This window comes from Sciurus vulgaris (assembly GCF_902686455.1).
Source record: "Sciurus vulgaris genome assembly, chromosome: 4".
Classification (NCBI taxonomy): domain Eukaryota; kingdom Metazoa; phylum Chordata; class Mammalia; order Rodentia; family Sciuridae; genus Sciurus; species Sciurus vulgaris.
In genome coordinates, this window is record NC_136464.1 from 10,795,107 (window position 1) to 10,822,897 (window position 27,791).

At 49.4% G+C, this 27,791-nt stretch overlaps 1 protein-coding gene across 7 annotated transcripts in view; it reads right to left on the reverse strand.

Annotated features, from left to right (window-relative positions):
- Positions 1-7,468: 7,468 nt before the first annotated feature.
- PLPP4 (phospholipid phosphatase 4) overlaps positions 7,469-27,791 on the reverse strand; it is a 115,092-nt gene continuing 94,769 nt past the window's right edge. For 5 of the 7 annotated variants that reach the window (XM_079136762.1, XM_079136765.1, XM_079136763.1 and 2 more), the window contains 2 exons: positions 20,536-20,706; positions 7,469-7,994 (listed from right to left, as the gene is read on the reverse strand). In XM_079136762.1, the coding sequence (XP_078992888.1) occupies positions 7,795-7,994; positions 20,536-20,706 (371 nt within the window). In that variant the 3' untranslated portion in view covers positions 7,469-7,794. The remainder of the gene's footprint in view (positions 7,995-20,535; positions 20,707-27,791) is intronic. The other 2 variants (XM_079136768.1, XM_079136764.1) reach the window with 2 other exon arrangements.

The window sequence follows — 27,791 nt, forward strand, 5'->3', positions numbered from 1 at the left end:
GACCCCTGGCTTCTGCCCTAAGGAGCTCTGACCCTGTTCTTGGAGCTGCTGAGCCCCCAGGTCCCCTGGAGACCTGATGCCCAGCCTCTCTCTGGTCTTGGCCCACAGTTGGACCCTCTGCAGTCCCTTTGGTGACTTGGAGTTCCCTCTGAGAACCGGGGGAAAGGAAGCACTTGCTGGCTGAGCCCTCGTGGCCTGCAGGCCATCTCTGCTTCCCCTTCCTGGGACCTGAAGTGTCCAGTGTAGCCATATCCTCTGACGTGCACACAGGACAGGGCGAGCCAGCAGCATCTCTGCAGCACAATGTGAGTTTCCACAGAGCCACAGCATGGGCTCTGCTGTCACCAGGCCTGCATGCTGCAGTTTTGCTCTCAAAGCTGTTGACCTTCAGCAGGTGGCATGACTTCTCTGATCCCTAGTTTGTTCATCCATATGTTTGACAGACCCCATCATTATCTGTGCTCAGTATCTAAGGTGCTACTCAAAATCCTGACACCACATTCTTGGGAAGAGGCCTCTGGGCTGGGGTGGTCAGGGAGCACAAAATTCATGTATCAATGATTTTAATAAAAATTGGCCAAAAGGCGAGAAAGGCTCACAGGCACTCAGGTGGAACAGCCTGTGCTCTCCAACACAGTGACAGGTCCCCCTGCACAATGACAACAGAGCCCTTTCTATGTACTGAGCCCTGTACAAAGTACTTTCAACCACCCCTTCTTTATTTAAAATGCCCATCATGTGCACAAGGACATCGAGTCTTCCAGAGGTCTGCAGCTTGCCCCGGAGCTGTGAGCTGAATTTGAACCTGGGCACAGCTGAGTCCACGCTTCCCTGTTACACGGCTGGAGCTTCACACACTACTGCGCTTGATCCTTCCTCAGGTCAACCCCAAAAGGCAGCCCCTGCCGAGGCTGAATGTCCCTCCTCGGAGGCATCCAGCAGGGAGCCCCGGCTTCCGGGAGCTTACCTGAGTTCCAGGTACAGATGCAGGACTGCCTGGTGGGCTCAGTAACCAGCTGAAGGTCAGGATGTTCTACAAAGTCGTCTTGGTCAGTGCAGGCCCAGCTCGGGTCTCCAGGTCCCCAGTCTCCGGGTGTGTTCACACGCACCTACTCAGGGGCACGAGGCAGCTGACTCCATTCCTTTGGTGCTGGGAATGGAGCCAGGGTCTCACACAGGCTAGGAAGTCCTCCACGGAGCGATGACCAGCCCTCTTGAATCTTTATTTTATTTTGAGACAGGGCCTTGCTAAGTTGCCCAGGCTGTGCCGGAACTTGCCGTCCTCCTGCCTCAGCCTTCTGAGGAGCTGGGGCTGCAGGTGTGTGCCACCGGCCCTCCCCGCTTCGTCTTTATCAGCTGGCCGAGGCTCCATGCAGGACATCGCTCACCTGACTCCTCTTTCCAGTAAGCTGGGGCCAGCGAGCGGCAAGCCCCGCACTGAAGCAGCCCTGTGCCCTGCGTAGGCCCAGCCCCGAGCTGCCCGCCTCCTCCACCTGGCGCCACTCCTGGCGCCACCCCCTGAGCTGTTCCATGTGGATCTGAACTTCCTCAGCCCTGCACAGCCTCGCAGCCTTTTCTTGGGGTTTTTCTGACTTAATGCTTTTCCCAGTACCTGCAGTGTGGGCTCTTCTAGGGTTGCTGAGGTTGTCCCTGCCAGCGGGGGGCCTCAGGGGAGTAAGCCCGAGGGTGGGGGCTCCCTCCCTAGCTCTCCTTTGCGCTCTGCCTGCGATCCCCGCGGAGCCTTCCCTCCCGCGCAGCCTCTGACTTCTGCCAAGTCTCTCGGAGGCCTTAGTTCTCATAAACACCTACCCAGCGGGCTTCGCGGTGATATCATTTCAACCTCCTCAGGGAGAAGCTGGGCTCCTGAGAGGGTAAGTCACAGCCCCGCCCACCTGCAGCAGCACCGTTGCCCAGGGTCATCACAGGTAGGGCTTTGGTACTCGATAGCGACAGAGCTGCTGCAGAAACGTTCTTGGCGTGGATCAGGGTGGCTCTTCACTCTTCAGGGGTGCCAGAGCTCAATGTGTACATCCCCCACCCCAAGTTCATGTGTGCAACTCCTAACCCTCAAGGTGACAGTATTAGGAGGAGTGGCTTTTAGGAGGTGGCTAGGTCAGGGGGGTGGGGCCGTGGAGAATGGGATTACTGCCCGAGCAAAGGGGCCATGGAGGGTCCCTGGCTCCCTCCAGCCCGGGAGCTTGGTGTAAAGAGCAGTCTCTGAACCTTGGAGCAGGTCCTAGCAGACAGCTGATGTTGGACTTCGGCCTCCAGAACTCTGAGACATCAATATCTGTTGTTCACAAACCCCCGGCCTGTGGTATTTGCTTGGAGCAGCCAGGATGGACTCGCACCAGGGAGTCCCCCATCAGGATTTCTGCAATGATTAACACTGCCATGGCCCAATGTTTTTTACATTCTTGTTAAAAATATAAACAAAACAGAACCTTCCAATAGCATCCCGCAAAGCTGGTGTCATCCCGTTTTACGGAAGCAGACACTGAGGCGCGTGGGAGTGGAGCTATTGTTCAGAGCCAAGAGGCAGAGCTGTTAGCAAGGCTTCCTGGCCCCATTTGGAGGGACCTGGAGGAAAGACAGGGCCTGACTCAGGGTCAGTTTCATTACTGCAGGACTGCTCAGAGCTCTTACTATGTCACTGTGTGTTTTGAATCTGGGAGGAAATTCAGAATGTGTTAATTATACTTGTATTTGCAAAGCTAGACCAGTTCTGTGAAACGTCTTCCAGAAACACTGGTATTAAGCCACCTCTTCTTTTCCCCCCCACAAAAACTGTCCCTGGAAAGCCAGCTGCCCGGTTCCTTGCCTCCCCAGACAGCAGACGACATTGAATCGTTCTTCCTCATTGAGACTGGATGTTTGGGGCAAGGACAGCCATAGTCACAGGTGACCAAGGCCATTTTCCAATATGTTCACAGCTCCGTTTAACAAAAGCCGCATTTGCTAGCCACCAGCTGCAGGTGCCATGAGATGTGCCCAGCCAAGTCCAGAGGCATGAATGTGAACACACGCGGGGGAAAAACGCTCCCCAAAGACACTTCATCAAGACCGTGGCGCATTCAGGCTGTGTCCCTAGTGGTAGAGTGCTTGCCTAGCGTGAGGAGGCCCTGGGCTTGATCCAGCACTACAGGAAAAAATAAGAAAGGATAAGTTTTACACTGAAATTAACATTTCACTTTCTAAAACTTAATCAAATGCTGTTTTTGTTTGTTTCAAACTAGAGAACAGGTCAAGGTCCCATGTCAGGCCTTCCTCGTGTACCTGTTGGGTTTTTGATTTGGGTGTGTGCCAGGGTTTGGGGTCGGCGAGACCTGGGGCACTGCAGATGAGGCGACAGCCTGTCAGGAACTCTCCAAAACCTTCAGCTGGGTTTGCATGGTAGAGGACCAACCTCTGGAGAACTCAGTTTTGAAAGTTGGGAGAGACTGAAGCTGGAGGTCATCAGTGCAGCACTCTGTAGATTCCCTGTCTGTGGCGCTGGGACTGGTGAAATTGTTTTGGTCGTTAAGTGACAGAAGGCAACTCTGGTAAAAAGAAATGTGTGCATTGACAGGCTCTGGGGGCTCACAGGACTGAGGAAGAGCTGAGTAACCAACTGTCTCAGAAGGCAGGAAGTGGGGTCCCTGGCACTAGGGGCTATGTCTTTTCTAAAATGCTACCTAATATTAGTGAGACTGAGATCAGCCCCTCTGGGCCAGCTGTCTCCCTTGCTGAGACAGCTTGGGCCAGTTGGTGGGGGGATGCCAGTCACGGTCCCTGGGACCTACCCTGTGTGAATGCTTGTCCAGTGAAGGCAGAGATTTCCCAAGTGGGGTCAGTGCCGGACATAATCAAGAAGCAATAACGGTTCATAGGACCCGTTGACACTGAACTGGCAAGAATGGGATGTGTCATTGGTGATAAGTGAGGGGAGGCAAGGGAAGAGTGAGTTGAAAGACGAGAATGGAGTCCTGAAAAACAGTTGGTGAAAGAATGTTCCAGAACCCTTGGGGGAATGGAATATGCCTGGAAGAGAAGCTAAGTGGCTTAAGTTCAAAGAGCTCTTTAAAGAAGGCAACTCAATAGAGTGTATGGATTAACAGAATCTTCACTCACTTTCTCACCCACCAAGAAGCAATGTGACCCCCGAGGAGCGTGAAAAGAGCAGGCTCCACACAGATATTGAACCTCTGTGCCGTTTTTGTTTGTATTTTAATTACATTAGATTAATGTTACAGACACTGCTATTTATCAACCCAGCAGCCATTTTTTTAGCTCTCTTCCCAAGCAGACAGAATCCACCTCCTACGAAAGGACTAAAGCTGCTGGATACTCACTTTTTCAAGCACCACTGTCTCCCTTAGGATGGCCATGTAACATAGTTCTAGTCAATGTAGGTAAAGGGAATTTTTCTTAGGGGAATATTTCCTTCCTTCATGAAAAGAGACCCACAGCAGAGTTATCTTGTCACAGGTCTGGATTCCTTTCTTCCTACCTTTAAGCACGATTAGATAAGGATGTGATTCTTGGGGATGCTGCAACCACTTTGTGATCATGAGGATCACTGGCATACTTGAGATGGTGGAGAAAGGAGGTGGGGGGTCCTTGAAACCATCTGCCTCTTGATTTCTTGTATTAACAAACCCTACTGATCAAATTGCTTTCAGCTGGGTGTTTTGTTAGTGGCATCCTAAAACATCTCAATGGAAATAGCTGCCTGGGATAAAAGCAAGGAATTCTGCATAAAAACGTAGGTTCCTGATTCCTTTTTAAAAATCTGGAGATCTAGCAGGGATCACTAGAAGCACCGTTTCCCTGCTGTGTGCTCTTTCATTCCCCGCTGTCCCCAGCCTGCCTCATTCCTGGTCTTCCCTTCCTGGTCCCTGGAGCTGTTTGCCTGTGGCTGCTGACTTTAGTGAGGACTTGAGTGTGTTTACACAGTGAAGCAGGAGAAGTCTTGCAAAACGGCGGTTCCAGGGTGGGCTCTGTCCACACTCCTCCTGTGCAACCTGACTTGCCAAAGAGACCGAGTGGTCCCAGGAAAGACTGGGGGCTGGGGGACAGCTGCCCTCATCCGCAGCCATTTCATCTGTGCGTCGTGGCATTGTATTGCCTTCACATAATAGAGCGTGAAATTAAATCATATGGACCCACACAGACACCTGCCTTTGGTGAACTGGCTTATACTGTTAATTATGGCTCCCAAGGGTCCTGCCACACTTCATGTTGTTACATCCTTTTCAATTCCAATCAAAGCTTTTACACAGTCTATTTGGGGGCCTTCAGTCTAATTATCAGCATTAACAATATTTTGTTGTTCCTTCGCAGAGGTCTTCCTGGCCGTTAATCCTAAAATGTTAAGTATTTATATTAAATTTCCACATCATAGTCCTGAATTTAAATTGACCATTAAGTCTAACTCATCCTTCTGCCTGATATTGTAGAACTTAGGTAAAATTAGAATCAAAAAAGCGTATGGGAGAGTATCTTTACCACATGCACATCAGATAGAACACTCATCTCCAGGATATAGAAAGACCTCAAAAAACTTAAATCAAAAAAAAACCCAAATAACCCAATCAATAAATGGGCTAAGGAACTGAACACTTCACAGAAGAAGAAATACAATCAATCAACAAACATATGGAAAAATGATCATCATCTCTAGTGATGAGAGAAATGCAAATCAAAACTACTCTAAGATTTCATCTTGCTCCAGTCCGAATGGCAATTATTAAGAATATAAGCAACAATAAGTGTTGGCGAGGATGTGGGGGGAAAAGGTACACTCATGCATTGCTGGTGGGAATGCAAATTGGTGCAACCACTATGGAAAGCAGTGTGGAGATTTCTCAGAAAACTTGGAATGGAACCACCATTTGACCCAGCTATCCCACTCCTAGGTGTATACCCAAAGGACTTAAAATCAGCATATTATAGAGATGCAGCCACATAAATATTCATAGCAGCTCAATTCACAATAGCTAGATTGTGGAACCAACCAAGATGCCCTTCAACAGATGAATGGACAAAAAAAAAAAAAAAAAAAAAATGTAGTACATATACACAATGGGATATTACTCAGCCTTAACGAAGAATGAAATAATTGCATTTGCAGGTGAATGGATGGAGCTGGAGAATATCATGCTACGTGAAGTAAGCCAAACCCAAAAAACCAAAGGCCAAAGGTTTTCGCTGCTAAGTGGATGCTGATCCGTAATATGTGTGTGTTGTGGGGGATGAAGGGATTTAGGATTGTGCAGAGGGGAGTGGGGAGGGGAAGGCATGCAGGGATGGAATGAGATAGACATTATTACCCTATATACATGTGTGACTACACCACCAGTGTGATTCTGCACCATGTTCAGCCAGAAGAATGAGAAGTTGTGCTCCACTTGTGTGCAATATGTCAAATGCATTCTACTCTCTTGTATAACTAATTAAAACAAATTTTAAAAATAAAAAATTTATTAAAAAAAATACTTTATATGTAAAAAAAAGTGTGTGGACTGTGTCAGCCCCACCCCACAGTAGTTCCTTTCCCTGCATTTCTATTTTGTCTTTATTTTTGAAAACTGTAGTTTTTATTAACTGCATATTGTTTATAATTTCATATGAATTTTAGCTGTGGATTTAAAGTTACATTTTATGACTATGATTTAACTTTTAAAATACCCCATTCATTTTCAAAGTTGCTTCAAAATCACTAGCTGTTGTCATTTGATACAAATCAATGGTTTGAGCTTGGATGGAAGTAAATTCAGACTTTCCCTCCTTTCCCCCACCTGTGGGACAATCAGTGCTTTTGGTAAAAGCAGTCTGGAGGGACCACAGCTGGACAGGACCAGGTCTTCACAAGGTGGTACATGGCTCCAGGGCTGAGCCCCAGGCAGAGATGACTGATGGATCCCCCCCCCCCCCACACACACACACACACACACACTGGCTGGCTCTGAACTGACACATCCAGCAAACTCAGACCCTCGGGAAAGTTCTAGCCCTGAAGCTGCCTCTTTCCTCCAGCCTCATCCAGTCACACCCTGGGCCAGTGCTTTCCTGATCTGGGCGATCAGGGCACCTTCCCTAGGTGCTGTAGAATTCTCTGCAAGAGGCTGAGCTACAGAGGAGGCTCCCAAAGCCAGCCGGTAAGGCTGGAAGGACCTGAACCCAGAGTCCCTTGAGCTCAGTGACCTCCCCGCCACACCAGCGCTGGCGGTCCCTATTCTCACTGTCCTCCTGGAGGTCTGTGCGTGGAGCTATACGTCTCATCCCCTTCTAAATAAGTGATGCAAACGTGCTGGGAATGCTCAGATCGTCACTGAGTTTCAAACCCTTTCACGGACACGTGCTGCGCCATGAGCCTTTGCTCCCAAGCGCAGCCCCCGGACCCACCGATGGGCAGAGCTGGCTTGCACTGGGCTGTGCAACGGGTGCGGCTCCGAATGACTGCACACTGCACGGCCGCGTCTTCCAGGTGGGAGGTTTTATTATGTTTCACAACCATGAAAGAAGAGGAAGGCGGTCGCCGCAGCCAACGCGCCGGGGAGGAATCGCCAGCCACGCCACCCCGCCCTGCCCCTTCCAGGCGTCTTTCAGAGATTGCTTCCCGTGTCTGAACCTTGCGAATTCAAAAACGTTCAGAGGAGACATGGAGGGTGACAGGAAGACCATCGGCAGAATGGAAGCAGAGGGGAGCTGAGAAATAATTGATGAGAAACACTACAGAGAACCTTTGCCACTGCGCTACGGCGTGGGGGGAAGAGCGGCCCGGGCTCAGCGTCCATCTCCCCGGGACACTCATCATACGGGGCCTTCGGTGATCCCCTCCAGGGGCAAGCTGGGCGCGCTGTCGGCGGCGGGCCTCTCCTCCTTCTTCAGCGAGGTGGGGACGCGGAGGCTGACGTAGGGTTTGTGACAGGCTGTGTTGGCCAGCGGCGGGTAGTGCTGTCTGTAGCAGATGTAAGCGAAGATGAGGCCGATCACGCCGCCCACAAAGGAGTCTAGGCAGGGGAGAGCGAGATGGGAGAAAGCGTTACTCTTCATTCAAAGGCGGCCGGCGAAGCTTTCCAGAAAGCACTTTTCCCACCTGCTCCAGGAACTGGTTTTCTGGAGGTGCAGATCCTGGGGCCCCTGCAAACTGCCATCCTTCCCAGCACTTACATGTTCAAAAGCGAGTACCTGACTCTCGTCTCTCTTCTTTCTTTAACTCACATCTGAGCATTGCAAGAATTAGATCTTACGCCTGACTTTTAAGATCAATTTTAAATTCTGAAAGAATTCCAGCCATTTCAATAACATCTAAATGTCCTTACCCCTGGGGCTCTTTTCTGTTTCCTAAGTGGGTCTCACTGGAGGACTGAGATCCTGCTGGTGCACCACAAAAACGCAGTGGGCGTGCTGGTCTCTGCCTCTAGGTAAGTGGTTTCCCGGATGAAATGAACCTCCTGAGTCACAAAGTGAATAAAGCATTTGCATTATGCCAGGGTTGGCAAACTCAGTAGACCTCTGCAGGAGGGGACCTCCTCCTGCAAAGAGCTGCAGATCTCACCAAGTTGAGGAGGTGACGGAGAGCAGATGAGGCAGGGTGGGGCACTGGTGCAGGCGAGTCAGCCCCTCCACCACCACCAGGGACAGCCACTTACCAAGGAAGGCATACAGCTGGTATCCATGAAACCAGCACCTCCAACGGCCTTACTCGGTGTGTGCGTGGGATGCCCTAGGCTGTCCCATGGCACAGTCTTGCCGATTTCCTCTGGCACAATGGAGAACCTCCCCCAACAAAAGAAATTTAGATTCTCATTGAGGACGTTGCCGTAGTCAGCTGTCATTCTTTGGGGGTTTTCATTTTCACATTTATTATCCTGTGTAATCATACAAGCTTCCTATGGGCAGCAAGCATCTGCCCTGTCTCCCCCAGACTCACGGGACTCGAAGCCTGCTGTCCTCACTCTGCAGCCCATGCTGGCCCGTGGTGCTGCACTAGATCAGGTCAGTTCATCCCAGGTGTCATAAGCACATGCCTCTGAGATCCCGGCTTTCAGAGTGCAGCAGACCCACGGGCTGAAGGGAGCGTCCACCTGGGCTCTGGTGAGGGGCCACAAAGCTCCTTAGTGATCCAAGCTCGGGGCGGTAAGTTCCCAACGCTTCCCAGGAAGTTAAACCTGCCCAGTGACTTCAGTTTAAGTCACAAACTAATTCTCTGGCATTTCCTATGGGGGAAATTTTGAGTAGCTATTGAAGAAATGTATCTTTCCAGAAAACAAACTGCTCAGTGTGTAGATAATGTACATCACACTTATCAGTCTTTTTGTGATCCTGTTATAGGTATCCAGGCACTGTTTAGATCCACTAGAATAACCTTTGAGGAGAGGGGAACATTTCTCTATTTCATTATCTTCCCTAGAATTGCTTCCACCTTCAGCATTTCTAGCAGGCTAACAGAAAAACATAAATATGCTATAATACACAGCTTTAAGTTATTTTAAATAAACTTAGCCATATAGTGCATGTAAATTTACTGACTGTCAATAGCAAAACAAATGAAGAGGTAATAAGTAAAAGCAAAGCTCTTTTATAGTAGACATTTCTGTGATGGCAGACTGAACTGTGCAGAGCAGGGGCCCAGTAGCTGCTCTGGTGACCAGGGTCTAGACACAGCAGCTGGTGATGACCGTTCCAGCACAAACAGATGAAGCCATTCTGCTGGCTGAATCCTCGCCACTGCTCCTAGAGAGCCGTCCAAGCCCCTGTGTCATTCAGGGCAGCTCCCCTGGTGCTGCCCCCAGCCCCAGCCATTCCCTCTCACTCACTGTCTTCCTGTCCGCTGCTCAGATCCCACCTGCCTCTTCCCCTTTCAGGCCTCCATATGCACTGTCCCCAGCCTGGACTCTTGCAAATTCCTTCTCCTTACCCCCTTTTCAACTTCTATTCATGTTTCAGAGCTCAACTCAAAGTCCCTGTGCAATGAAGGCCCTACCCGACCTCCGCACTGGACCAAGTCTCCCCGGTGCACACTTTGAGGACGCCTCCTCCTCCCTGAGCAGCACCGTGGGGAACAAGGGCAAGCTGTGAGACCTGGGACATCTAGCACTGGGCTCAGAAGGCTGTGAGGACAGGGCCGGGGCTGCTGGTGGCTGCTGGTTCCCTCAACACTGGATCAACATCTTGCTCACAGCAGAGCTAAGTTTGCTGACCCAAGTGGATGCACGGTGATTGGCTGCTGTCCTGTGTGTCTTTGGGTGAGCCCCTTTCCCATCCTGTTCCTCTGTCACTTTATCTGCAACACAGGAACACTGAACAGGCACCTGCTGGAGAGGAGAGCGTCCTGAGTGAGAGGTCACGGAATGCGAGGCCCCCGGTGGACCTCCTGAGGCCACACGTGAGATTTTTTGGAAGCTTTGCCAAGACACTTTTAGACAATAAACCCATCTGTGGTTGGGATAACACGTCACTTAGAAACAAAAGTCATTCTAACTGGTCAAAGAAGAGACTGAAAAATTGCCACGGCTTCCTCCCCTGGGAGTTACATCTGGATGTAGCTGTGGCTGCCTGGCTGTCATCAGGCAGAAAGGCCAGGGACAAATCTGGGCATCTACTTGGCCCCGCTGAGCAGTCGTTGAGGCGAGAGCGGAGACATCCGTGAGGCTGGAGGCCGTGGCTCCGGCAGCAGGCTCATCCCTCCTCATTCCCAAGAGGCCCTGCCGGCCTTGCAGAGGCAGAAGGGCATGGCAAGGTCCCCACGCCCACCCTCAGCCCGACCCAGGAATCTTTCTGCTGAGAAATCCCAGCCCCTGCTAGGGCCAGTCTCGTCACCTCTCTGGGCCTCACTTTCCTTATCTCTCAAATGGAGATCTCAATACCCACCTCCCTGAGCTATGATGGTAAAAAAATGCTACTTCTAAAGATAATACCATAGAGCAGGTCAAACGAAGACCCAGGACACAGTCCCCCACTCTGTCATTCTCACGCTGTCTTCTCATGTCCCTCCCTGGCACTGCTGGGGGCTTTCTGACCCTTCCCAGCCTTCTCACGTAGCAATCAAACCGCCCAGAGTTTTAACCACTTTAGCTCGGCCTTATGTTCATAGCATTTTAAATAAACTTCTAATGAATTTAAAAAACATTTGTCACTCAAGGAACCGTAAAGCAATAGGAACTATGAATTTCTAAGCAGGCATAATTAACGCGATTAAATGTGGTGGCTGCTCAATGATGAATCTCCTCATGTCGCGCATGGCCATCAGCCCAGAGGACTTGCCGGAACTTCTAGTTCAAGGTCTTAAAGTTGCACATTCCATTGTTTTGATTTTTCCTCCAGGGAGCAGTCCCATGGGGACTGGTTTTGTTAGCCTCTGAAAAGATCCACAACATCTGCATTTGAGCCGTCCACACTATCAAATAGACCAAAGAGTAAAACCTACAAGTAACACCACTGGAAAACTGTCCTGTGGCTCTGCATTTCATGAGCTGGACCACTGACCAAGACTCCAAACTTTTCCAAGTGTACGGTTCCCAGGTTTACTGATATAGCAGCCTGAAAAGAAAGGGCCATTCCTGCCTGTTGATTAAAAAGTGGTGTCACAGGTGTGGGGGAAGTCCAGGAAGCAGCACGGAAAGGACAGTCCTGCTCCACAGCAGAGCCGTTGCAGGCTTGGTTATTACAGAGGTGGGGAACAGGATCCAGCAGATAACTGACTTTATGAGGGGCTTGTCATCAAGGACCTCAAGTGGGCTTTGTAGTCACACTGAATCACATGCACAATCTGCTGACAGAAAAGTAGACAGGGGACAAGTGGGTTTATTAGGGGAAAAAAATCCACTTGGTTTGACTTCATCCCAAATATGGCAGCCTGTGAATGGGGGACTGGAGAGGGAAACAGATGGATCTCAGTGTCCTAGAATTCCAAGTCCTGCTGCCTCCTACTTAGCTCTGATGTTCTCTCAACACACCTGTTCTGCTCACACAGCAGGCACCCAGTATAATGGTCAGAACAAGGGCACAGGCTGCCCAAAACCCACAAGTCCCAAGGGTCAGACAGACACCAGGTCATGACAGCTCAGCCGCGCTCTGCAGCTGTGACCCGCACCACAGGCCTATGAGCTGCCCAGTGGCCTGGGCTGGTCGGGAGAGGGTGGGGCCTCTGCTCAGGGCGCCACCCACAGGCCACAACCTGAAGGGCTCTCCAGAATCAGCCAGGGGAAGTGGAAAGGCAAGGAGAGGGCCTGAGGCTTCCAGGCAGAGGGGAGAGCGAGCCAGGAGCACCGCGGGAAGAAGGGCTCGGCGAACTTGAACTAAGAGAGGACCTCTTTTAATAGGCGGTGGGATCTAGGCGAGGACGTCCCACACCTGGCAGGGGGTGCAGACCTCTCCCACGTCCCTTTATGGTTCCAGGAGCCCCCAGTGTGCAGCAGGACCCCACTCCCCCTCTGGGCCACCATCTGTGGGGCTGGCAGCCTCACCCCTCCCACTCAGGGCTGTGGCCATTCCCAGGTCTTTCTCCCCGCTAAGTGGCTTTGTCTGGACCTGGGCTGCCTCGCTCACATCCACTTCTCCAGAGCTCAGCACGCGTCAGTGAACAGAGATGAACCCAACTGCATCCACAAGACGCACTAAAGGATCAAGGCCACCCGCCACAGAAGGCCCTGCCTGCAAGACTCCAGGTGCATGCAGCGTCCAGAACAGGCAGAGCCATGAGCCCTGCCAGGGGCTGAGGGGAGCCCAGGAGCGACGGCTCGTGGATTTGGGGTCCTTCATCGGGTGATAAAAGCGTTCTGGAACTAGACGGTGATGGTTGCTCTATGCCAAAACCAAACCAAGCCAGAACAACTGTATTCTAAAAGGGAGAGTTTCTCAGTGGCAAACTGTATCTCAATAAGCCTGTTCTTTGTGAAAAAAAAAAAAAAAAGGAGGTGGGGCAACACCAGAGAGACCACGGTGGTCACGGGAGGAGTGACTCTGAGTTGGGCGACCTGAGAATTGAATCCTTACCTTAAAAATGGGCACATGCCCATCCCTTTCCCATGACGTGAAAGGGCAGGAAAGGGCCTCAGGAGCCCTGGTACCAAGATGCCAGGCTGTGCTTCCTGCTCTGGCACAAATGAGCAGAAGGACTTCTGAAGGGCTGTCAAGACCCTGAAGGAGCCCATCCCTCCCTGTCACCATGGCAACACCCAAAGTCACCGAGTGGACTCAGCGTGGGACCTTGGATGCTTGGGGCTCTGTGACCAAGATGCCAGGGTGGACTCAGCTCCAGCCAACCCAGCAGCTGCTTGTTGGTCTTGTCATTGTTGCTTTTATCTCCAGTGATTCTCCTACAGTGAAGCCTCCTGTTTCTGTGGCTGTTTCTAGGAAAGAACTCTAATAGCACAGACGATGCATGACCCACCCAGCACACCCTAGCTGGAGGGGTGACAGCCACGACCGATTGGCACAGGAAGCCAAGGCAATGCCGCCAAGAAAGGAAGATGGTCTAGACAAAATCATTCATTCGTTTGGCACATATCTATTGAGCATTGAATTGTGTCCTTTCAAAAGGTATGCTGATGTCCTTATCCCCTGTAACTTAGAAGGTCACCTCATTAGAAGTGGTGCCTTTACAGAAGGAAGCCTAATCCAGAACGACTGATGTCCTTATGCAAAGGACCCTGAGGCCAGCACGGGGGAGGGAAGATGACACAGAGGTGCAGAGAGAACACAATGGAAGGACAGGGACAGAGGCAGACTGGAACTGTGCTGCCACCAGCCAGAAGCCCTGCCCAAGAGGGGCTCATAGGCTCAGAGCCACTGGGAGCTGGGGAGGTGTGGGAGGTCCCTCCCCCGCAGGGTCCAGGGGAGAGTGGCTTTGCCAACGCCTTGGCCTCAGACGTCGAGCCTCCAGAACTGTGAGACGATGCACCTCTACTGCCCCAAGTCACCCTGACCTCGGTGCTGTATTATGACCACTCTAGGAACAAACACAGTACCTACTGTGTGCCATGCCAACAAGAGACCAAAACCTCGACCTGCGAGGAGACTGTGTTCTAGCGCAGGAGCCAGCAAACAATGGGAGCCCATTCACTCCACACTGTCTGCAGCTGCTTCCCCCGACTACAGCCCAATGGAGTGACTGCCACAGAGAGCGTGCGGCCACACAAGGCCTGCCGTACTGACACTCATCAAGTCTGCCCACCGCTGCCTGCACCAGGGGGACAGAAGATACAGAGGTGTGAGAGGCGGGCTGCAATTCAAATGGAACAGTCATCACAAGACCCAGGTGACATGTGAGCCGAGAGTAGGAGAGGGAGAGGAATGAGCCAGGCTCACATGGGGACACAGTATTCCAGGCAAGAGGAGGGGCCTGTGCAAAGACGCTGGGATGGAACAGGCCTGTCAGTTCAAGGAACAGCAAGAAGCCTAAGGATTGGGGTGGCATGAGCAAGGAGGACGGAGGGGTAGGACCCTGCAGGCGATCATGGGCGTGGGCTGTGATGCTGAATTAACAGGGCGCCGCTGGAGGATTCTGGCAGGTGTCACACAAGGGAACTCATGGCTTTAAAGGCTCACTCTGACTTTAGTGGCAGAGGCGAGATAAAAGGAGGCAGACTGGCTGGGGTCATCTAGAACAGCCCAGCCAACGTGTCCAGGATCACTGTGTGACCAGGGCAGGGAGAGGACGTTGAATTCTGGAAATATTTCTAAGAGGAAAAGCCGTGGACAATCATGGGAAACTTTTCCTTTGAGTAAAGTGAAGCTAGGTCGTCCACGAGACCTGGGAGCAACCAGAGTCCTCCTGGGAAACTAAGCAACCAGCTGACTCAGAGGCAGATGGACAGCAGGAGTCCTGCCTGCGCCTCGTAGGGCGCAGTGTCCAGGTCCGGGTCCAGTGGGCTCTGCTGGGAGGGAGTGTGACCTGAGGGCTGCAGGCTGCTCTCGCCCTCCTGAGGGGAGCCAAGGCAGCCATGCAGAGCAGGGTGGACCCACATGGGCAGGCGAGGCTCCGAGGTTCCCAGGCAGTGTGGTATCCGGCCCCTGCCGCACAGGGCAGTGACCGGGGAGGGGAAACGAGGTGAGGTGAGTTCACAGGGGACCAAGGATGCCAGAGAGTGCACCTTGGGAGTCTGTCCCACCCAAGGTGGGTGGGTGCAGTGATAGAGCTCTAAGCCCAGGAACTGCTCGAGGGCCCAAGGGAGGCCCGGTTAACTGTGTGTCCCTGTGTGAAGGACAGAGGCACAGGGGAGGGAAGGAGAACCCAGGAGAGAGACGGGCTTTGCAGAGCACCATCAAGCCCCGATGCAGGGTTTCTCCAGGGGAACAACCTCTGCCTGGCTAGTTTGAAGCTGACAATCTTTGGTGGCACATGCAACAGTCCAGCAGAGAGGCCAGTGACCCCCGTGCTGCCTCCCCGCACCACACGCCTGCATTGGCAGGACTGAAAATCTCCTGAATTCTGGTCACTGCATGTACGTCTATTTCACAGTCCAATCAGGGAAGCAGGGTGAAGACATAGGCGGCCATGTTGAAAACACCCAGATGGGGCCTCTGTGACTGAGTGGGCACTTCCCACCCTCAGCCTGCGTGGGAATGAGCGGCTGGTCCCGTCCTTGTTTTTCTGGATCACATCCAGAGATAGACCTCTTTCTGATAATGAAACTCCATGTAGGCACCCAGGGCTGCTTAAATGACCTCTGATGCGAGAAAGCAGTGCTGGATGAAAGGCTGCCCAAACCCGAAGTCCCAGGAGGACGGCCTGGATCCAGAGGCAGGGACTCAGTGGGCGGCTCATTATTCTGTCCCACAGTCAGGCAAACCACATGCTTCTGACACTCCTGCTGTGATGGTCACTGGCCAGAGACCACAGACACACAAGTGTGAGAAGCAGCGGATGCTGGTTCAGGGACTGCTCCTTCCCGGCTGGCACTGTCCTCCAGCTTGGGAATTCCACAAGTCTGAGAGCTGACACACCAAGTAGAACACAAAGTGAGGCCCTCTACAAGGCACAGAGTTTTGTCTGTCAAACTCCCTGGCTTCCGGTGGACCTGAAACCTAGTGCGTCACGAAGACACAGGGAACCAGTCACAGAGTCAGGATGGTCCAGCTGGTTCTGGATCTGGGCAGGTTTTGCTAAATGCTGCACATGCCCCTCTCTTGACCTGGGTCCCTATATTTCCCTCATTTAACAAAACAACAGACATGTGTATTTGGAGTGTGTCAGGGAGGCAGAAAAAACAGAAATAACAGAATAATCAGGATAACCGACAGAGCAAGTCATTTGAGATTATGGGCTATTTATTGGACATGAATATGTAATGGAGCAATCAGATGTATTTCCACATTAGGCTCAGGTGCTTAAATCAAACTGGAAAGGGAGTCAGAAAAATCTCCTAACGTGAATGTTGTTAACCGAAGTCTATGATGAAGGGCCTTGGGTGGTGTTGATGCCCACTGGGCTCCACACGAATTTTCATCTTTGAAAGATGCCCCTGCCCACGGGGCAGCTCAGTCCACCAAAGAAAAATGGTAGCGTACTCACTCAGCCATCCTGCTACAGCAGCTGGAGGCCTTGTTCGTACCTTCGCCACTCGGAAAACTTGATTCCTCCCTTAACCTCACGCTGGGCACTGAGGGGCAGGCTGGGGGCACACATCCTTCCGCGGAATGGTGGCCCAGGGCAGCAGCAGCTGGCGCAGACCCCACTGGGGACCCGCAGCCTTGCTGCCTTCCGGGACCTGCAGGAGATCTGCAGGGCTCCTGGGGGTAACCGTGTGAGCGGCAGTGGGGACAGGAGCAGCGTGCCAGCCTCAGTTTCTGTTTGTAATGGCGACGTGGAGAACAGTGCTAAGCCCCAGCACGAGTCTGGACAGAGGGGCTCCAGAGTTCTCGTGGGACAGCCCACCTCACCCCCAGGCTAGAGCTTGGGCCACCGATACCACAGCACTGGAGGAAAGGGTACAGCTGTCAGTCCAAGCAAGATCATATCGAGAGAAGGACAGAAGCCGAAAGAAGTTTAAAGGAAAACAGACTGGACGTGGGACTGGTCCAGTCGGCCAGGAAGTCTCCTCCCTGGGGAGTTCCTCCTTAAAGAGCACCTGGCAGCTCTCGGGGTGAGACACACAAGCCTTATCAAGAGAGGGGCATTTTCCAGGGTTTCTTAAGGCTGTTCTTCCACCTCCACTGCTCTCAGCCGCTGGCCATGGGACTGGGGCCCGATATTGGGAGGCATCCGACAACCTCCACCATCACCTTCTGATGAAGAACTGGATCTGACTCTGTTCACACAGGGGGTTTGCACCCGAGTTTGTGAGAGCTGTCGGAGGAGCTCTCGGGATGCCTGGGTGGCTGCACCACTTGGGTCTATGTTCTGTAAATACTGCATTCCTAATTTAGTAACATGGAAGAAGAGGCACTAAAATCATGCTGACCTATAATTACACTTATGGGATCAATTAATAAGTACATCAGATTGATTAATAGCTACTGCAAGAATCTGGTAGTAAATTTTCTTTGGATATTAGATATAAATTGTTTAAATAATTTAATAGTCAGGATGTATGTAGTGTTTAAAAATTATCTGTAACCTGAAGCTATAATACTTTATATTTTGAAAGACTAAATAAGATGGATAGTAAAATCACTATATTAAGGGATTTATCCAAAAGAAACACTGTGGCCTTATAATCTCTCTATTGTAGAAAAGTTGTATTTAATTTAAATGGATGCAGGATGTCTGTAAAGACCACTTAATTACACAAACTAAATAATAAATAGAAACCAAGGTGCAGCTACAAACTACATGAGTCAGTTCATGCATTAAACCTCTTTTTTTCTTTCAGTGTGAGGACTCCAACCTCTGCCTGTCAGGTCATTACTGTGGACAGTTGGAGACACCTATTTGGTCTCTTATTCTCCATATTCTCCATCATTGTGCATTGCTCAATTGAATCTTATTGTTTATGCTCAACTTTTATGCATGCTTAAAAACAGCCTTATTGTAAGCAAATGTTATCTACTTAAAAACTTAACTAGAAAAAAAAATCTTTGCCAAATTCTAAAAAAAAAAATTAAATATAACTGTTTAATGAATCGAATTTCTCACTCTACCAACGTGGTCCTTAGCATCACTAAACGTTGATTCCCTTGCTTTGCTTTTCCCATGGAGTGGTAATAGTGTTTCTCTATTGCTCAAACTTCCTTTCTGTGCCTGTTGGGTAGAGCGGTTTTGAAGTCCCAGTTGCCAGCAGACCCTGGGTTCACCAACTGCATCATGAAACCATCAGCCCCTAAAGCCAAGATCCACATTCTTCCACAGTAGCCGTATTGCTCAGCGACAGAGGTAAAGAGTAACAGAGCAGGTTAGGGTCAGAGTGTTCAAGACATGCCTACCTTGGGTCTTCAATTTGTAGTAGAAGGTCATCATCACACAAAGGCTCTTATCGACCTCCAAGATAAAGGAAGTCTATTCAGTTTTTTATTTTTTTTTATTTATTAATTTTGAGTACCAGGGATTGAACTCAGGGTCATTCGACAACTGAGCCACATCCCCAGCCCTATTTTGCATTTTATTTAGAGACAGGGTCTCACTGAGTTGCTTGGTGCCTTGCTGAGTTGCTGAGGCTGGCTTTGAACTTGCAATCCTCCTGCCTCAGCCTCCAGAGCCTCTGGGATTACAGGCATGTACCACCGTGCCCAGCCTATTCAACTTTTTAACTCTTAATCATTTCCCAAATCCAAAGTGGTTGAGTGAAAGTGAAAACACAGTATTCACAGCTCACAAACAGATCATGTTCCAAATCAGCTGCTTGGGAAACGCAACACATTCTCCTTAGAAACAATGTGCTAAGTAATGGTGACACCAATTGGCATTCATGTAAGACATTTCCATTTATAAAGTACTTTTGGATCCATTGTTTCGTTCAATCCATGAAACAGTGCTGTGAAATATTCAGGGATTATAGTTCCTATGCGAAGAAAATGTGCTTCACAGGGATGCATGAGGAGCAGTCTGCATAGGGCTGATTGGCCCATACTATTCTTCATGGGCAGATGACCTAATCACAGGTACACTAATGATTCTGTGGAAAATACCCACCGTTCTCAGGGCACAGCTGGAACACCCATTGCTGTTGGCCCAGGGAGCCCCTTCCTCCTTCTTTCTTGTGATGTGGATTCATTACCCAGAATTTCATCCAAGTCATTGGATGAGTAATGAGGGCAGACTCAGGCCAGAGCCCTGGGGTCCTCCCCTGACCATCCCCATCCAGGGGGCCTCTGACCTTGTTCGTACATCACCTGTTTGGACCATGTGTCGGCACCTCTTCCCTACACCCTGGCCCTCCAAATCAAAGCTGTTGCTGGAGACACATAACACCCAGGGCCTGAGCTCTAGGAGGGTGGACTAAGGCTGGGAGGGGGTAGGTGGGACTGAGGCAGTGCTGAGAGGAGCAAGCAGCCCCCAGAGAAGATAGAGAGGCAGTGTCCTCAGCTGGCAGTTGACCTCCTCTCTGGCCTCTGCTGCCCCCCCTACTATAGCAGCCAACTGCTGGAGGGTGTGAGAAGAGGACAGTCCCACAGGCAGCTGGCTTGAGAGGCAGGAAAGCTGGAGGAGGGGAACAATGCCTTCAGTAGCTAGACAACAGGACAGGGAGGAGGCTGGGGCCACAGTCCGGTTGGGGAAGGCAGGAACTGACATGGACAGTGGAGCTCCAAACCGATGGCTCCCAGATGTCAGGAAGGACGGGCTGGCTTGTTAATCCTGGAGATTGCTGGCCACCACTCTGAGAAGCTCACCCCCTTCATGAGAGTCAAACTCCTAGCTCAGGGCAGCCTGATCAAGAGGATCTGAGAACAGGCATCTGGGAAATGCTGCCCTAGATCTTGCTGCCCCTGGAGGCCTCACCCTCGGTGGATGTCATCTCTGTCTCTCTTCCCTGTTTACTATGGCAGATGATGGCTGACTTCCAAGCAGACCGTGAGCTGCAGTTTATCTGCATCGGGACATAGCAGGGTTTAGTTATATTCCAGGAACAATTTCCTCACTTGTTTTGTGTGATTTCAATTTTAAAAAACATCCCAGGACTGACATGTAGAGGCCAGTCTCACCCCAGCCTTGAAGGTACTGCGAAGAACACTGCTGGGGTTGTCCTTGGGCTGGACACATCCTTTGGAACAGGATCTGTGGTGAAATGCATCCTTAAAGACTAGACTTGATGTGGGAAAGGAGCCAGAAAACCACTTGGCACCAAGTCTGAGGACTGAGTCAAGTGACCCAGCAGGGAAGTCCCACTGGAGTTTGAGGCCAAGGTGACTACACTGATAACCCAACATCCTGGCAGGACTTGAGAAAAGTCTCTTTGAACAGAAGGAGAAAGAAAATCTCCAATTCTTTCCCAGTAAGAACAGCATGAAGGCCAGAACCCACTTGAACAGGCACTCTGACTTCAAAACCGTACCCACCCTGGTTTCTGACGATGGACATTTAGTTCTCCCCAGTTAGGTGCAATTTCTGCACACATCCCTGGAGGAGGAGGGCATTCCCATGAGGATGGGCAGGCCTGGGCAGGGACTCACCTTGCCAGTGATGCTTGTAGTCACACATGCGGGACAGCGCGATCATCATGGCACAGTACAAAGGCAAGATGGCGGCACAGAGCCGCCAGCTCTTCCCCCGCCCGCTCTCAGTGAAGCAGTGCAGCTTGCCCGCCAGGTAGAATGTCGTGAAACCAAGGCCCGAGAAGGCAACTGCCAAAGAAAAACAGCAGGTGTTACTCCAGCAGGTGGAGAATGGCAGGGACTCAGCACATCTGGGCATCCTGTCCGCCATCTTGACATCCCAGGGCCAAGCCATGGTGGCATCATCTAGGCAACTCCTGCTGGAACAGACTTCCAACCATGAGGCTGGCCTTCCAGGCTTGCATGTGGTCTCCTACTCTATCTTATTCACTCATTCGACAGTGGTTTAGTGGGTATCCAGTGTGTACTGGGTGAGGGGAATAAAAAGAAGCAATAGATGAACCCTCAAATGGCTCAGTTTCTTGAAGGACAATGACCATGTTGATGGATAATTCTAATATACAGTATTACACTCTGCAAGAAAAATAGTGCATGCAGAATAAAGGACTTGGAGGACTGCTTAGATTTGAACGATAAGGGAGAGTCAGAGGACAAGAATGAGGCCCAGATGTTTTGTTTGGGAGACACTGAGCAGGGGTGTTCACAAAGATGGAACCTGCAATGCTATGGAGGAGAGGGGCTTGATGGAGAAGCCAGTGATGATGGACACCTTGTTTTCTCTTAGAAATAACAGCCATTGTGTCTTAGAATTGAAAAGACAACTCATGGCTATACCAAATCCATTGTCACAAGCATGGAGGTTGGTATAGCCCCGAAATTTTCATCTAGCCATTTGCAGAAACATGAATGAAAGGACATGGATGAACCTCGTGTTAGGTGACAGGGGCCAGGCACAGAAAGAGATACCACATATCCTCACTTTATGTGGGTTTCTGTGGGCTTCGAACAGTGGTCCTCAATTCTGGTTATACACCGTGTCACCTTCAATACCTGCACAGCTTTACCAACTGCTGGTACCCAGGTGCTGCTGAGAGACACTCTGTCTACAGTGGTCTGGAATGGTCCCTGTTTTGCATACGTGAATGCAGGTGTGTGCAGGCGTCTTCAGCTCCCCAGGTGACTCTAATAGATAGCAGTTATGACTGAGCCTATTGAAGCCAACTGCTGCAGATCCTTGGCTTCTCTGGACACCAGACTATCCAAAACTTTTTTCTTGTTTAGAAAGTCTTCCTGATGGGGAAGAGCTCATAGGTAACCAGCTCACACAGTGACTTGGTGAATCAGCTCTTTCAAGTAGTCAGTACACCAACAACTTTAAGGACTGCCCAAGCCTGGGCCGCAGCCAGGCATCATGCAGCAGCTTAGTGAAAATGCAGACTCTCAGGCTCACCCCAAATGGCATTAGAATCTGCATTTCACAATAGCCATAAGCAATCTGTGTGCACACTGCAATCTGAGAAGGCCTGGCCTAAAACACAACCATCATACGCATCAGAGAGCTCTAAGATCCACTTCAAGGAAATAGTGCACTATGGGGGAATCTGGAGGATGTTCTGCCCGAAGTTCTTTATAAATATGGAAAACTGGAAGTGATCCATACAGAAGTGCAGACAAGCAAACGGTGGCATTTCCAGTCAATGGTCTCTGATGCCACCATGAAAATTGAGACTGAACAGCAATAGGGACAATACCTAGGATACAATGTTAGGTACAAAGAGAAGGACTTTAAATTGTAGGGTCAAGATCCTCAGGACTATAGTACACAATAACGAATAACCTGCAGCTTTTCCAAATTAGCTCTGAAAATAATAGATCTTCTCAAAAGTCACCTTGGATGTGAACATAAGCTTATGCCAAAGCAGAACTCCTTCAGTCACAGAAGAAATAAGATCACAGTGCGGCTTTTCCCCATCCCTTTTGGTTTGTTTAATTATTTGTTTTTTAACCATTATGTCATGTTGAGGCCTTCACAGCTGTCATTTTTAATCATAATTATTAGCACATATTAATTGTGTAAAATAATGGGTTTCTTTGTGACATTTTAATACATCCATATACTTTGATGGTGCACACCTTTTTGAAATAGAAGCTAAACTAGGTTTATCCTGGGTATAAAAATGAAGAAAAAAGCAAGGAAATGGAGGAGGTACCAGTGACCATGTGCACTGAAGCTCTTCTGAATAGCGACCCACACTCAGACAGCACAGTGGTGCCAAAATACATTGAGTACTGTGCTTAGAGTAAGCGCCATGAGACACTGCACTGCCCAGCCCTGTGCTAGATGGCGTCTAGGACAGAAGTGTATGAAGTGATCTACGTGGCATGCCCAGTAGCCCCATCTGACTACCATCTTAGCAGACACAATGGCTTCTGGATTCCCATCCACATCCACTTTTCTTCTTCCCTTCTCTCCACCTACATTCTCCCATGAGATGTTGGAATGGGAGAGGACGGGTGGACAGTTGGTTCTGGTTGTTACTGGCCCAATCTTGAGCTTTCTCAGGAGAAATAACAAACTTTATTCAAATCAGATGGCTTAGCAAGTCCATCGTACACTAAGTGTGGCGTCGAAAAGCCCAGGGCTTTGCTGGGTTATAGAGTAAAGTCTCCAAGATTGGATCAGAGGAGAGGCAGCTGGTGGTAGGATTGCCAAATTGGCATCTATGAAAAAAACAAACAGATTTTTAAAAAGTCAATGAACATGAATTTGTTTATGCTCCCATAAAAAAAAAAAAAACAACTTGGATACTTTAAGACAGAAGAGTCATCAACTCAAACAAACATTACCACTTCTGGACACCTTCAGGAGATGGAGCAGGGAGGGCTGACTGGCCTGCGAAGAGAGGCTATCCCCGCCTCTATCTGACCTCTGCTGCCCCAGGAACTCTTAGCTAGCTGGCTTTGGCATCACTTTCGCTCATATTTTTGGAGTGCAGGCCAAAAGTATTCTCTCCTGCATGGTGGGAGCTTGCATGCACACCACAGCCCCTCCGAATCCTGGAAGTCTCTGCTTCCTTGCAGCGGAGGAGATTCTAGGCATGCTGAAAGGCTCAGCACAACAGCCTGGAGCCCATGGGCATCTGGCAGCAGCCACTCTTCTTCAATACATGCTCTTGGGCCTTTGGGCAAGATTTCCAAAGCACTGCTGTGCGCCCTTATTTTTCTAGGTGACAGAATGAAGCTTCAATTTCATGCTAAACCTTATGCTTGTCACTTTCTTGCTGACATTTATACAGTTACTGAACAAACATGATGTCTTCCACAGGCTATTCCCTCTGCCTGGGAGGCACATTTGAGTTATGGGAAGCTCTGGTCTTTTGCTGTCCTGTTTTTCTGCCATCCCAGTCAGGATTAGTGTCTACCAAGTCAGACCTAATTAAGATGATTCCTCCCATGAGATAAGGGGTTTGGGACCAGGATTTAATCTCCCTGAGTCATCCTACTCTGAAATCCTGGGACTCTCAACCACCAAGGCTCAGATCCAAATCCAACTGAGACAACAAGAAAACAGGAAGGCCATCAAAGACACTCTAAGCTCCAACTCTAACGTACAACACCCACTCTCTTCTCACAGAGTACACACAGCTGAGATCTCAGGGGGCGGTGAAGCCTTTTATCCCAATGTGGAACAAGTCAGATGCTGTCCATTCTAAGTGAGTGTCTGTCCCTCCTCCTAAACACAAGCCTAGCTTCCAGCTCAATTAAGAACCAAATAGTCATTCAGAGACAGAGGGCGAAGGACCATTTTGGAAGGTGAATAAATGTATTCATATCTTACTAATATTGCCCACGACAAATATAAGCAGAAAGCACCAAGCCAGAGGAGTGAGAGGATACCAAGAACCGGCTTGTTTTAGGTAAGAAACAGGTTCCTCGGCACCCCAGTCTGAAATACACACGTGTATGCACACACATGCCCCTTAACTATTAACAGGAAGGAAGCAGGCACAGAGATCTGAGGATATGCCCCTTGCTTTCAGAGCCTGTGGAAGGTTCTCCTGGCTGAGGAAGCTGATAATAAATATGTATATGTGGATCTGGCTGTGAAAGGCAAAGATGTTCTCAAGTGGGAAGAAGGGGAAAGGGGATGGTGTCCCTCCCTGTTCCTGGCACTGAACTTGCTCACTTGCTGTTGTCAATGAGACCAGACAAGCAAGGGCATCACAATCAACAGTGCTGGTCCAGGAGGTGATGGCCAGTGCAGCCTGTCCCTGGGGACACTGAGAAGCAATCATCAATTCTTGTACGCAGTCACCGCAATGAATTATCACAGGTTTATAACTCTCCTCTTGCAAAGAGGGGTCTGTTTTTGATTCAGCTTAGGTGTAATGATATGGTTTTCCCTTCCTCCCATTGACTTTTAAATGAAGTGGAAAATCTTTGACTCAAATGATTGCAAGAAATAAGAAAATTGGCATGGAAAAAGAAAAATCTTTAAAAAAAATAAGAATCAGGGAGACAGACCTTGTTTTTACCATTTTTCACTTTTGATAATTATAATCAATTTCTCAGACAAACGCATCATTTCGGGGACTGAAGACAGGATTGTGCTCTGATGATGCAATGTGTATGAATTTTCCATCTCATATGCTCAGAGAATGAGTATCTGCTTCTCCAAGAAGGAGAAGGGCAACACCAGGGAGTTGAGTGAATCTTAATGTTGGAGAGTGTTTTGCACAGGATGCAAATGAACTCCACAAGACCATCCCAAGCCAAGGATGCGGGCGGCAACCCTGGTTGTTGTTACCATAAGGAGTGTGATATTGAGAGATGAGCACTTGAGAATACATGATTTTTGGGTAAGTTACTTTTCCTCTCTGAGATTTAGTTTTCTCTGCAAAATGAGAATCTGAACCACAAGAGGTCACTACACCATGTCCTTGGAGGCTGGGCACACAGTGAACATTGGTAAAGCCGTTGGGTACTGGAGTCAGCTTCCCCACAACTCTGCAGAAGCCAGTGTGACTCCCCCATCCACATCACGCTGCTCAATAGAAGATGCTTATCAAGACTCAAATGTTCCTGGAGAGAGCTATGAAGGGTCCTGAGAATGGAAGTGGATCTGCCCATCTGAGCTGTCTGATCTAATCTACAGGAGGTCTAAACGCTGAGGACCACCCTTCCTCTTTCCAGCATTGATGTGTGTTGCAAGGATCTGAAACATAAATATGAGAATGACTTTTGTATGCAACATTCTTATATCCTTTTGCTTTCAGTCTTGTGTGCTTAGACTTAGAGTCCCCTGTAGATTATAGACAGTTGTTATTTTTTAGATTTAATTCTGTTACTCAAGCTTTTTGTTTGGATTGGTGCTTTGTAATAATGCATTTATAAACAAATAAATTTTTAAGATGAAAAAAGAAAAAAGAATAAGCCTTCAAAAGAAAGAAACACCTTTTCCCTAATGCCTTGAGGGGAGCTGGTAAGAGCCTGGGCAGGATTCTGACGAGGATACTACTTTAATAAAAAGTGACCTTATTGTATCTCCAAAGGCGTCAGCATAACATAAATGAGATGGTGAGATCTAAATAATAGTGTGCCCATTTGAGAAACCTCCAAAAAGGCAGTGGCCACTGTGCTCATGGATTATCCTCTCCTGGAGAAACTTCTGGGGTCATAATGATTGTCACTGCTTGCAATCTTCTAAAGAAGTGGTCCCCACTCCTCCCAACTTTTATGAGATGCTATAGCACCTGCTTTGCTAGGAAAACAAATTCTTCAAACCTTCCCTGGCAGCATGGTTGGTGCTCTCAGTCTGCACAGGAAGTAGACTTAGAAAGATCTGCTACTTTTGGGGTGTCTGACTGACAGGACAGTCCATGGTAGATGCCAACTGCACAGCCCAGTCAAACCTTCTCTAAGTATTGTGTAGTGGAGACTGGGGAAGCAATCAGACTTAAAGTCACGGTCCTGAGCTGGGCTGGGCCACTGTTTTGGGTACTGCAGGAGAGAAAGGAAGAAAAACTGCAGGACAATCGAGTCTCGGGAGCCCCAAGTGCCTATGGAGCTGATGAGGTGGCACCCCAAACTTTCCCACATTCTCTTTTGTCTGAAAATAACAGTCCTATGACTAACATTCCCATTCCTCTTGCACACCCCCAGGGAAAGTTACCACCAGCAGGACAAGGAGCCTCAAGCCTCACTTACTTGACATATACAAAGGATGTCTCCATCTGTTACTTATACCATCCACATTCAATAGATTCATGTTTATATGAGAAGTGTGTGTGTGTGTGTGTGTGTGTGTGTGTGTGTGTGTGTGTGTGTGTGTTTTAAGTCTGGAGGGCCATTTTCAACTTGGGAAAGCAAGTATCTTGCATTCCATCTCCGTGACCTTCACAGACACTGCTAATTGATCAAGGGGCTTTATCCAGAAAGCCAGCTTCAGGCTCAGAATCTCTCTCAAGATAGTATCACAGCAATGACCTGCTCTGGGCAGCAAATTGAAATCCACTTGCTGGCTTCTCTTAAATCATTTAATCCAAGTCAGCACTGTCACAAGAAAAGAACTCTCAAAGGTGTCTGAAGACTTGGGTTCTAAATCACAGCAAGTTCTCCCACATCAATCCTGTCTATTATCTGGGTGGGGATAACAAGATCTGTCTTAGCCAGCTTGCAGAAGACTTGATATGTGTGGAAGCAATTTGTAAACAGAAATTCAACATACAAAGGCAAGGTGCTGCTATCGTAAAGTTGAGGAAATGGTTGTCTAAAAATACTGACCATAAATGCTGGGTTCTACTTCTACGACCAGGTGAGTCTCCCTTCCCAACACAGAAACATCACAAGATTCCCAAACCAGGGCTTCTATTAGCAGTAGTGTGGCAGACTAGACATCTTGTTTGAAATAATTAAATGCTGGATGGAATATAAAAACCAACAAATCTTTTAAACATATCACGACCTTGATAGAGAGAAGAGTTATTGAAAGCCAGGTTCCCCAAAATGAAGGGAACAGGTACAAGCGATGAGCATGGCCAGACTGGACCAGGGTGGGCTCTGTGGAGACTTGCTGACCTGGAGCTCCCACGGTGGCATCTCAGAGGCACACAACGTGTGTGAGTGTGTGTGTGAAGGGACAAGATCTCAGGCCCGTTCACAATGGAGAACATAACAGAAGACCTCAAATAAAACTCTGACCGGAGGACTATACCACCTGCTTAAGAGGAAGCAAGACAAGAGGCTGCCCTTCAGAAGGAATCAGCAGGGCAACTTGCCTGCCCCAGTCTTAATGCTATGTGGAGGGATTCCAT